Consider the following 12,732-nt stretch of genomic DNA (forward strand, 5'->3'; position numbering starts at 1 on the left):
TAGCAGTTTCACATTGTGGTTTATTGTGTTTGTTCAGTGGCATCGTTGTTTACAACACAATAACACATTTAATGATTTTTATAATTGCATCCCATTAAATCAGCCAGTTCTGGTGTGCCACAGTAATAAAACAGCATGGTGGTTCAAGGATATCTTTTAGCAAAAATAGATCAACGACAACGAATCAGCTGTAGCACGATGACCAAACATACAATACAAATAACAACACTGTTTGTTAATACAGCTTCAAGCATATTACTATGAATCAGTTGTAAATATGTCGAGGGCACTGAGGCCAGACGATCGTCCTCCAGGGAAGATTCAGAAAGTTAACAAGCCAGTATCTGGTAGACGTGATAAAATTTAACAAAAAAACTGTTCATTGGGTTAAACTGCTCAGTAAAAACCAGTGGTCATGTTGACATTAATTACAAGAAGAAGAAAAAAAAAAAAAACACATGAACCTCTTGCACACTCACAAACACACACACCACAGACATACAGTCCATACATCAGGTGTTGTGGTTCTATTTCTACATCTCACACCTGGGAATCCACAGCGTCTACTTACAGCCTTATGCACTCTGCCATGCATTAGCTACATCCAGTCATGCTGATGACAAACTAGCTGTTGAAATGTGCTTACAGCATCTGAGCCTCATGTAGGGCTGGGACTGTAGGGTCTACAATCATGTGATTTGCTGGAAGAGCCCCCCCCCCCCCCAACCCTACCACCCTCCCTCCCCTCCTCCTCCTCCCACCTCAGAGGCCTGCCCCTGAGTGGCCTCTGCTAGGCTATGTTTCCAGGAAAGGGGCCTACTGGACAGGCTGTGAGGCCTAGGCAGGGAGACATTGGCTCATTGAGAAAAACAAAAACAGAGAGGGGCGGTGGGATGACTCTCCCCTCTTACATAACTCTGCCTCCATGACAGGGAGAGAAGAAGAAGAAGAAAAAAATAAGTTCCCCGCCACAATGCAAAGAAAAACCTGTCCATCCGCCTCTCCGCAGCTTGCAAAGGCTGAAGCACTTCAGGACTGGAATTCGAGCAGCAGTGAAACCAGCAGTGCTTGCTTGGTGTTGCACAATAGTTGCAACTCCTCAGACATACCACCACCACAGGCATGTCAAGCACCAGCCACATCTGAATGTACACTATGAATAATACAGTTAAGTCCCATCGCTGCAGCGATTTCTATTTAATATAATAATGTTGTTTCTGTGCAAACGTAACAACATGTAAAACATGATGTAACGCACCGTGTCATTTAATGTGTTATGTTGTACAGCTCTGGTGTTGAGACATTTACTGTAGCCGAGGAATCTCTCCTGTGGCCTGCACTGCCTCCCTGTGACCACAACAGAAACTGCATGAAAATAACAGGATATCTGCAGGTCGTCAAAAGTCTTGAGAGACACTGGTTTCAGTTTCCTCAGAAAAGGCTTGGAACGTATTAAAAAGTCTTAAATTTCACTATTCGATCTTCTTTGTGGAGTTTCAGTCAGCACCATCAGACCTAGCAGACACTGTCACTCATTCACTCATAATTGGCAAGAGCTGATTTAGTACAAAGTCATTTTAAAAGAATTTATAACTTTTAATTTGACAGCATCCATCCATCCAGGTCACATTAATGTAAGTGATCACATTGTAACTGCTAAAAATGCGATAAATGATAAATAGCTTTAGGCCATATTGTCTCTTTTTGGTTACTTTCATACTTTGAGCTGCTTGACTGTGAAACGGTTATTAAACTTATATGAAAAAGATCTTAAAACGTCTTAAATGTAACTTGGTGAAGCTGCAGAAACCCTGAGACAGTGATTTGTATGTGCCGTATGTTTCCATCTTCTCATCTTAATGGTTTTGTATCATCAGTAATTGGGGTTTGACTGTAGATACAGACAATAACAATTACTGTTTCTTGGTAAATGCAGCACTGTGCTAAAGTTTCAGCCTTTTGAGATCTTTAGATTTTTCTCCAACACACAGTACAACCCTAAACACACAGCCAGAGTCATAAGGAACTATCCTCAGAGACAAGAAGAACAAGGAGTCCTGGAGCAGATGGTCTGGCCCCCACAGAGACCTGATCCCAACGTCATGGACTCAGTCTGGGATCACATGAAGAGACAGAAGCCGCTGAGACTAAATCCTACATCCACAGAAGAACTGTGGTAAGTTCTTGTTCTTGTAGTTGGCATCTATCTGCCAAGTACCACGAAAAACCGGCGGTCACACCACATTCATTTGATTTAGATTTTTCTCTAATTACAACACAACAAGCTGATTGATAAATAAAAAGCATTCGTGGTTTAATTTTTGAAAGCATCCCCGCTCTACTGTTAGTGCCCGAAATACATATATCACACTATTCGTACAAAATTTCTTGTGACAGTTAACAAACCTCTTGTATAAATAAATCAGCACCAAAGAAGACTGAACGTGTTGGAACGGTCAGGCTGCTCGCAGCTGCACCTCTGCAATAAATGTCCACTCAAACACACGTTTGATTCACGAGTCGAACTCCGGCTGCTGCTCGATCAGAATGGTCGTGTCGTTCCCTCTCCTCGTCGTCGGGTCCAGACAGGAAACTCCCAGAGCTATCAGACACAACCACACCTGCAGCACAGACACAGACACACACATTAACAAATAATCAGCCAGATGAGGATTGAAAACTGATGCGACCATACTTTCCCTTTTTTTTTCTTTTATAACTCTCTTAACTGAATTAATCCAACATACACAAAAAAACCTCTCACATTCCAACAGGCTAAAACAAATCCATTTTAAATGTAAAACAATATAAATACAATATAAAAAGAAAGAAATTACTGATATATCAAATTTCACAACATCTTAAATTAGGGGTACAGTTGGTCGCTCTAATGTAGGGGTGCAACAAAATTATAATTGATTCTGATTTATAGTTATAGCTTTACAAAAATGTCAGAAAATTGCATAAAATATCCATCATAATTTCCCAGAGCACAAAGTGACATCTTCAGAGTCTTTGTTTTGCACAAAAACCCAAAGATATTTATTTTACGATCACAGAAAACCAGCAGATGTTGACATTTAAGAGGCGGGAAGCAGTGAACTTTTAGCATTTCTTTTTGAAAAAGGACATTTTTATCAATTACCAAGATTATTGCAGATTCATTTTATCTCAATCTATCTGACTGATCATTTAATCTTATTTTCAATATCAGTTACGGTAGAAAAATAGGATGTAAAAGGTTTCCACGTTTCCCTAAAATGATCCAAGTCCAACTAGTTGTAATTGAGACATAACATCTGCTGAATCTGACATCAGGAGGTGGTTCCAGTTTATCAGGCGGCTAAAAACAACAGCCTCAAATATTTGGAGGCAGCATCATCTGGTTTTGTGACGATGCTTTCCAACGATGCAAAATCTGAGATGACTGCCTGAGTAGTTGAAGATTAAGTTGCTGGGGGTTCTGGATAAACAGGTTTTAGGTTGACAGTGGAACAAAGAACAACCACAGTAAATACAAAGCTGGTGGATCCTTTCCTCTACAACCTGATGTTACTTACCAAATATCCCACGAATGTCAGGTAGGCTATGGAGAGGAACGCTGCCAGCACATACAGCCACACACTGTTGAGCGCAGTCACATATATCACAACGAAGTACATGTTGATGGCGCACACGATCAAGATCACCAGTCCTCCTCCAATCTTAAACACCCTGCAGGGAGAAGAGAACAAACATGTTTAAAAGGAGAGAAAATAAAATGAGTGGTGTTTTATTTGCCTTTGTGTCTTATGGCGTAGATAAACTTACAATCCGTTGGCAAACTCATTCATGAGAGATGGCAAACTGGTGAAAGTGAGGATGGGAATGAGGGCGAATGGCAACTGTGAGGAAGACAAAGAAGAAATATGTGATATATCCCAGTGCAGAGGTGGAGAGTAACAAACCCAGACCGGAGTAAATCCTGATGATATCCTTACGGGTGAAATCAGCAGAGTGGCCTTTTAAATCTGTCTAGGTTTAGTTTTCAACAGTCGTAAGCAACAGTTGTTATAAATAACTTAATATTTAATCACTAGATTTTTTCCAAATACAGTACATATTTGCTATTTAGCTAATTAATTACTAAGACATGAATTGGGTTGTGAGATTAAGAAATCAGGTTGTTTTATGAACTCCAGAGTGGGAAATGAAATCTAATTCTAACTCCTATACATCTGAATTATGTTCATGTAATGATAATGGATTGAAAAAACACAGATAAAGCACTATATGATAAAAGTGATCTAAAAGGTGATTTGCAAGACGGATAAACCAGCCAAAGGTGGAGAGATGTCAGTGAACGGGTGGATGAAGCTGCCAGTGAACCGGTTTCTCTCCTCCTGCCTGACCTGCATGCTCTGCAGCACGTTGAGGAAGTCGTTCATGCCCGTAAGATGGTGCACGTCCTGGAAGATGGCCACTAGCAGGGTGGGGGTGATGGCGAGGGAGCGGGTCAACAACACCCGAGCAAAACGCGACCAGCGCAGGTTCAAGAAACCCTGAGGGCAGGAAAACACACCAGTCTGTTTGCAGTTGTTTACAGCTGTTTCAGCAAAAGCAAGCAACATGCTGTGGGATATAATGGAGTTCTACAGCTTAAATTCAATAACACTATGACATGGGAGAAAATATTTATAATGAAGGTGAAGGACAGGGCTGATGTTTCCACTGTTTGTGCTGTGTGTGCGTGTGTTTTTGTGCACAGCTGATTCCTCCCTCCTCCACTGACCTCCATGACAAACTGACCAGAGTACGTTCCCGTCATGGTGGAGCTCTGACCAGCTGCAAGGATCCCCACAGCCCAGATGTAGAGCGCTGCTGGGCCAAAGAAACAGCCCAGCACCACTCCCTGCCACAGACACGCAAACAAGGAGGACGGTCAATAAAACCAACTTAGAGAAACAAAATTCAGCCAGAAAACAAGCTTAGTCTCACGCTGCTTCAATAAAAACAAAAGAGAGATCTGAAAGGACACAAAAATTTTAATCTAAAGCTGCTTAAATCAATATTTTCATATTAACAGAGGGTGAAATGACTGTAATGTGAATGGAGTCACTAGTGGTGATAAACCCACAGAGAATTATCACTCAACTCTGCACCTCCCCTCAGATCTATGGAGCGTTTTAACATCCTACAGCTCATTATTTTGGCTTTATGGCCCAAAGATTTACTGTTGTGTTTCGCTCTCGACGCTCTCACTAGCATCGTTTCAACAGCTTTTTTTCACCTATAAAACAACCACTACCGGCCCAGCCCTAACCCTAACCCTAACCCTACCTGCCCAGCACGAAATAGCAGACAGACAAAGTTAGAGATGAGATGGTGAACACAGTGGAGTATCGGACTTACATTCATCAAACATAACTTCAAATGAAACATAATGCTGCTCCATGTCTGCTGGATGTGTAAACAGGCAACTGTTGGCTAACAATTTTGCCACATCAGCTTTATAAGGTGATAAATATGACAATATGACGACTCCTTGACACTTTTTAAACTATTCGATATATTAAGCTCAGATTAATCATCATGTGTAGTACTTCTCTGTCTGAAAACACTATCTGGAGATTAACTCATAACCTGCTACGAACTAAAAGTCAGGATGTCTTGGTCTGTGCTGCTTCGATTTTGACTGTTCTTTTATAAATCTGTTTCTTGCAAACATAAAATGCTAAAGATATTATCTGTAATTTTGCCACATTAGCATTAACAGCTATTTACTTGTTCGCAGTTTAGCATCAAACTAACTAGCTAGCCCTGGCGCAGTTTGCCTATCTCATTATTTTCCGATACCGAGTCACTGCAGCGTCCAATCTGAGCAACACTACTTTTTTATTTATTTTTTTTACTGTATTTTAACCTCTTGTCTTATAAATGCAATGATGGTTGAAGTCCTCAGCAAGACTGGTAAGTAAACAGCTGTTAATGCTAATGCTAGCTATATAGCAACAGCAAAACTTACAAATAGCTCCTTTAATAGCAGGAGTACCCCTTTGAACATATATTCAATTAAAAAAATTTTTCCTCACGTTGTAACATTGACTCCGAACTTAGCTGAACTTATGTCTAGCAGCATAGTAACAGCTTGAATTTTACCCCTTTATAGATGTCCACCTCTAGAGTTTCATTGTTCAGAGGGAATAGAGGTGTATGAGGACTTCCTGACTGATTGCAGACGTTGTGCTGGAATCAGAAAACACACACATACACCTGTAGCGGAGAAGCCAAAGAAATAACACTTTTCTGAAATTCCAAAACACAGCTTTAGATTTCACTCTTGTTGGATCATGAGAGCAACTGCAGAGACACTCACCACCTCTGTGTTTGTGCGTTTGTAGAAAGCCTCGGCGAAAACAGCCACAACAAAGACGTTAATGAGGAAAGAGATAAACAGCGCAATGGTCGACTCAATGAAGAAATATTTGTTGGCCTCTTTTACTTCCTTCTTGTTTGTCCGATCCACCTCTCGAGACTGAAACAATGATTGGACGCATAACGATTAGCTGATACAGTCAGACAGATTCATATAGATAATTAGAAAAGGGAATGCCGAAACTACCCAGCGGTTCATCGCACCTTGACAAGAGCAGAGTGGAGGTAGATGTTGTGAGGCATGATGACGGCTCCCACGATGCCGACGGCCTGACCCAGCTGCACCGGCCCGCAGTCCTTACAGTACGGCACGAACATCCCCATCAGCAGCTGGCCTTGGTCTGGACTCACTGTCACATACTGACCAAGAGGAAGCAGAGAGTGACTGCGTACACATTTATAATATATAAATGAGGGGCTTAGGAGACTTATTTAATGCATGCGATTGGCTGAGGACTAATTTAGAAGTTAAGTTAGTTAGAAAATGACAGAACCTGTTTAACAGATACTCATGTATGTGGACATGTTAAATGCTTGTACCTCATATCCAAATGTGATGGCCATGACAGTAATGAGCAAACCAAAGAAGGCTTCAAGCTTCCTCAGACCTGCAGAGAAACAACATATTTCACTGTAATTTGAAAACGATCCATGTAAAACTGTGACAATGCTCAAAGACAGAGAGCGACCACAACGTACCGTACTTGTCCAAAAAGAGGAAGACAAAGGTGTCGATGATGGTGATGAGGACGCCACCCCACAGGGGGATCCTACAGGTGAAAACACACACAGACACATACATTGGAAATAATCTACAAGTAGTAATCAAACGATTTTTAAAGCGCTCATCGTCAGATTGATGTGAGTGTGTTTACACCACCTGCCAGAGGAGAGAAGGTTGAAAGCGATGGCACAGCCAATGACCTCCTGCATGTCTGAGCCGATGATCGCCAGCTCCACCATCAACCACAGGATGATACGAGGCACCTGGACAGGTGACACAGGTTAGTCAGGTGATGTCATGTTCAAGGGGCTCTCCACCGGTTTAACACGTGGAGATCAGTTTACAGCAGCAGTGCCACTTTGAGAAAGGCAAAAACAACTTGAAACATCGAGATCAATATGATACAGGCCCACATGAAATACAACAAAGTGCTGTAGTGGCTCTGTCCTCAGTGTGGGAGTATCAGACAGTGCTGTCCAGCTGTGCTCTGATTGGTCCAGGCTGAGTGGTTTGACTGTGTTTTTGATGCTTACCTGCACAGACAAGTATGTGTATGGAAGCATGAATGTGTGAAATGACTATAAAGGCACTCTATTCTATTCTATTCTATCTTATTCTATTTGTACATTAGATATAAAAAGCTGATTTAGCTACACTAGTTCAGATGCACAAAGTCAGTTTGTTTTTCGTTTTCAGTGAATTGTTTCCATCTTTACATCATTTTGACCAATTAGAAACTTAACCCGTGGGTTTAAAATAGAGCAGCTTGTGTACATAAAGACTGACTGAACTGGCTGGCCAGTCCACAACACAAACATCTGGCTTCTTCAGCTGCGTCTCCGGTTACTTTAAACACAAGAAATAGCAACAGTGTCAGAAAAGATAAAAGACTCGAACAATTGTTCCATTCATGTGGCTCTTTACTCTTTTTTTCTCACACAACAAGAAAAGAGAACAAAAGAGTCACATGATGTTTTCCCATGTGGTTAACAGTTGCTTTTCCTCTTCAGGTATTAGGGAAGCAGATACATTTTTATACAAGCTGGATTTAGACGTATATCCACGTAAATAATAAGTTCAGTCGCTCTGAATTTGACTGTATGTTTAATCAGATTCCACATTTTCTTTGATAAACTATCCTTGTCTTACATTTCATTTGAGTCATTTGATTATATAACTCAAGGATTACAGCTACTGTAACAACAGAGCTTGTTATGCAATGAGGCAGCTTCAATAAGCCCGGACGTCTGCTTACAGCCTCTCATTCAGAAACAAACTGTTGAGACAAACTGTATCTGGAAACCACGAGTGTAGGCAGATACTGTGGATAATGTGAAGCCATTAACAGCTGAGATCAGATATGTAACAGACTCACAGTGCGGTACTGGCGGTTGCAGACTTCAGCCAGGTGCATCCCGGTGACCACGCCCAGCCGGGCCGCCAGCCTCTGCAGCAGCAGACCGATGATGGTGGCTCCCAGCAGCACCCAGAGGAGCTGACAGGACAAAAACAGAGGCAGCAGCGGCAATAAGAGTTTAATCTTGGAAAGTGATGTTCACATATAATTCCAGTAGCTGGAAGTCGTCCCCTAAGACTAAGGGTCTACAGCAGGGGTCAGTTAGGTTCAACTTCACGCCACAAAAAGCTTTATAACTGCTGTAGTGAGGCAGACATCTACTGTATTTTGTTGATGTTTTATTTTGAGTATTTTATGTCATTTAAGTTTGTTTTATGATTTTTCCATCTGCAACAGAGCCACAGCAGCTTATTTACTGATATTTGTTATTTACTGTTATTCATTTTCATTTGGCAAATAAAAGACTAAAAAATACAAACAGTGGCCTGTGCTGTTTTAAATGTTGATGCTGCCTAAGAAAACATTATCATTACCACTATTAGTATTTCTGTTTGACTGCCAACTATTTGTGTTGAAAAGCAAATTACTGGGATTTAAGTCTTGCATATACACTGATACCTACAGTAGATTTATGAGAAATCATGTAAAAAATTTTGATGCAAATTATAAAAGTGAAAACAGCTGCTCTCATGGTGGGGCCGAATATTTCAGCTCGAGGGCCAGATTTGGCCCCTAGGCACCACAGTGGTGGTGGTGGTCCTTTGAGCTAAATGCTAATCATGCTATCCATGCTAACATTTGAAGTTTTGACCTGGTGCTGGCGCTAGATGAAAGGCCAGTGAATCAAACTTTTAATAAATCATCTTCTGGGGGCCATGAATGTTTGTTTTTAGCAAATTTCATGAGGATTCATCCAATAGTTTTTGAAATATGTCAACAAAGACATAAAAATTTAGCTTAATGGTCATTTGTGAACGTTATCTCACATTATCTCTTTTAGGCCCTGCCCCGCTGCCATCTGCATTCACTTCCTTCCTCAACACACAGTTTTTATTGCAAATCTAAAAACAATAAAGGAAGTCTGGTTTTATTCTTACATCATGCTCTTATTCTTCTGCCAGGGAGGTTATGCTTTCACCCACGTGCGTCTCTCTGTTTGTCAGTAGAGCTGCATGATACGTCAATAAAGTATAATATTTATATCTTTAGAGAAGTATTGTCTGGTACAGGCTTCTTGTTGCCTTCTCTTCTCTTCAACACCTCACTAAAGCAACAACATCTTCACAACTTATTTAATCGTTTTAGCTGATTTGATCGTCCACAATACTGGTAACAATTTCTCAAAACTGAAATGTTTTGACTGCACCAAGTTCATCCCAAAAACTGTTTTTTTTTACAGTGTTTTAGAAACATAAATGAGTGATGTTTTTAGCCTCAGTCACTCTTTCACCACTCTCATGAATATTCATTCAGCCAGAATGTTTCCAGGTCTGACAGAGCAAAGTTCATCTTTGTTAAACTTTGACTTGCAGCGTAGTGAGACTAACGTCCAGCCAATCTGAGAGAGCGTGGGAATGACCTGTCCTTCAGGGCTGCTCACAAAAAGCAGGGATGGATTATGAGAGAAGTGGTCCCTGGGATCAGACATGTAACCCCCCCCACCCCACCCCACCCCCCAACTTCTACATAAGAGCGCGGCATCAGTGTCGTTTGTAGATGTTTCCCGTCTCACTGTGGTCGTTTGTGGTCATTTTGTGTCTCGTTGGTGTCATTTGCATCAGTTTTGACTAATTTCGCATCTTTGTGGTTATTTAGCTTGTATTAGTGGTGTTTTTTTTTTTTTTTAATTAATTGTGAGATTTTGCTGATTTTCTTTGTTTTATCTGATCATAAACTGAATATCTTTGCATTTGGAAGCAATTTGAAGTCAGCTTGGGCTTTGGAAAATATATTATTATTATTACATTTTATTAAAAAAAGAATTAATAAACTTAATGAGAAACTAATCTGCAGTTTAGTGAAGGTAATCGTTACTTGCAGCCCTACCTTGAAACCAGCTTTAGCACCAGACTGCAGGTCAGACTCGATGTTACCTGGGTCCAGGTACGCTATGCTCATCAGAAACCCCGGCCCAGTGAAGGCCCACAGCTTACGGAGACTAATACCCATCTACAGGGGAGAAAAATGAACTGTAACACTAACAACAACAACAACAACAACAGGATCTACACCGGAAATATGCATCACTTCACTTCATAGCACTTCTCATGGGTTACCTCACTGTCGTCCTCGGGAACAGGGACCCTCTGGTCAAAGTAGGTGCTAGAAACAGGGTCGTTATCCTGTTTCTGGAGGAAGACCGCGGGAGCAGAGACTCTGTGTGTGTGTGTGGTCTGGATCACTTCTTTGTCTGCCACCACATCATCCGCTGAAACGTGACACAAACATGGTGAAACTTCAAAAAACCTTAACCTCTGAAGTCTTTACATCACCCACAATCCTACAGTGCAGTAAACACACAACTGCAGAGGCGTGTTTTCTGTTTTCTGCTCTGATGTGATCAATACACTGATGAAATCATGTGTCTCCTGTCTGAGATGATTTTTTCCTGCACAGTTACAGCCTTTGCAGCTTTAAAGGTGTGGATGTGTGGGTGGATAGACAGGTGAGAAATACAGAAATAAAAATATAAATATGAGGTTTGTGGCCAAATCCGGGGGGTCTCAATGTGATTAACAGAAAAAACTATGAGGTTCAGACTTGGAAACAGCAGGTAACACACAACGTCACCTCAAGGTCCACTCTTAATCATATAACATTATCTTCCTCTGTTTTTGAGCACTTTAAGGACTTTCATGTTCAAAATTTTAACATTTACACCTGCATGACATCTGTCAATATTCATCTTCCGGAGATATCATCAACAGACTGTCGACAGAAAATAAAACCACACACACACACACACACTTCTGCTATATTAAATTAATATTTTCCCTTTTTTTAAAATTAAGGATTATTTTACATCTGAAAATTGCTAAAACAAACAGCTTACAGAGACACGTAACGTGGGAGCAGGGGCTGCAAATAGACATTACTTCACTTCAAGGACTTCAAGGAGTCGTAAGTGAAAAAGATTATAGTGTCACGCTACTTCACAGAATAAGTGAAAACCTTGGCCTGCTGGTGGCACTACAGGAAATGTAAGGGGATCATCATATTCATTAGGATTCAGCCTCTGGTCCCCTTGAATGTCTGTACAATATAATCGTTGTTGAGATATTTCAGTGTGGAACAAAGTAGTAAACTGACAGACTGAGCAATGCTGCGAGAAACTAGGACGATACTCCACATACTGTAAATAGGGCAGCACGATGAACAGGTAATATAATGACTGGCTGCAGTTTGTCCTGGTTTTAAAGGAGAAAGAAAAGCCCAATGCTTCACTGTCAGAGGAGGATTTGTTTTAGGGTGTTGGGAGAAACTACTTCCTTGTAACTGAATAAATCCTTTGCAAAAAAAAAAAACTGTCTACAAAATAAACATCCTCACCTTGTGCTCCAGCTTGTTCTGCCTCCTGATCTGTGGGAATACTGGGGGGCAGAGAGGAGATGTGGATGTCCTCCGGAGGGGGGTCCCGGACTGGAAGCAAACAGGTAATTACACTGGGATTATAGTCACTTACATGATCACACTGCAGAGAAAACAAACCCTTCTCACACTGAAAACCATGGGAATAAAGTGCACGGGGAACCATCAGGTTGGAGCTGTATTCAGCCTGGGGGGGGGGGGGGGTGTGCACTGTGTATATTCTGTATGTGTGGAGTATGGAAGGAAACACATACTTACCTCTGTCCAAAGGTGGACAGTCTTTATGCTGAGCTAAACTACCAGCTGGCTGGCTCTAGGTTCATATTTAAGTTGCAACACTTTATTAGTGAATGTACCTTGGACCATAACAAATAAAGAGCAACATACAGGTCTGTCAATGCAGCGCCCGAGGTTTTTCAACAGTAACAACCCAAAAGGAGCGCCCCCTCCCCTGACCCCACCTCTCTGATAACTACTCAAAATAATAAAAACATTGGTAAACAAGATAAAGCAGTAACAATAAAATAATATCATACACAAAGCCAGTTGCCAAATAAAAGAATAAGTCACAACAGAGACATGATTACAAATATTTAGCGAGAGCAAACACTGGTCATGATTAACTGTGTATGTATGTGCAGATAGATGG

At 41.1% G+C, this 12,732-nt stretch overlaps 1 protein-coding gene across 1 annotated transcript in view; it reads right to left on the bottom strand.

Annotated features, from left to right (window-relative positions):
• The window catches only part of LOC139621138 (natural resistance-associated macrophage protein 2-like), a 15,305-nt gene continuing 2,573 nt past the window's right edge, over nucleotides 1-12,732 (bottom strand). Inside the window, exons 2-16 of the mRNA XM_071477427.1 lie at nucleotides 12,045-12,134; nucleotides 10,772-10,923; nucleotides 10,542-10,664; nucleotides 8,514-8,633; nucleotides 7,295-7,401; nucleotides 7,114-7,184; nucleotides 6,955-7,022; nucleotides 6,619-6,774; nucleotides 6,356-6,514; nucleotides 6,139-6,225; nucleotides 4,772-4,891; nucleotides 4,392-4,541; nucleotides 3,811-3,884; nucleotides 3,561-3,714; nucleotides 1-2,621 (exon numbers count right to left, since the gene is read on the bottom strand). Of these exons, the coding sequence (XP_071333528.1) occupies nucleotides 2,514-2,621; nucleotides 3,561-3,714; nucleotides 3,811-3,884; nucleotides 4,392-4,541; nucleotides 4,772-4,891; nucleotides 6,139-6,225; nucleotides 6,356-6,514; nucleotides 6,619-6,774; nucleotides 6,955-7,022; nucleotides 7,114-7,184; nucleotides 7,295-7,401; nucleotides 8,514-8,633; nucleotides 10,542-10,664; nucleotides 10,772-10,923; nucleotides 12,045-12,134 (1,739 nt within the window). The 3' untranslated portion in view covers nucleotides 1-2,513. The remainder of the gene's footprint in view (nucleotides 2,622-3,560; nucleotides 3,715-3,810; nucleotides 3,885-4,391; nucleotides 4,542-4,771; nucleotides 4,892-6,138; nucleotides 6,226-6,355; nucleotides 6,515-6,618; nucleotides 6,775-6,954; nucleotides 7,023-7,113; nucleotides 7,185-7,294; nucleotides 7,402-8,513; nucleotides 8,634-10,541; nucleotides 10,665-10,771; nucleotides 10,924-12,044; nucleotides 12,135-12,732) is intronic.

This window comes from Trachinotus anak, unplaced genomic scaffold (genome assembly GCF_046630095.1).
Source record: "Trachinotus anak isolate AG129_WGS33_773 ecotype Australia unplaced genomic scaffold, CSIRO_AGI_Tana_v1 ptg000004l, whole genome shotgun sequence".
Lineage (NCBI taxonomy): Eukaryota > Metazoa > Chordata > Actinopteri > Carangiformes > Carangidae > Trachinotus > Trachinotus anak.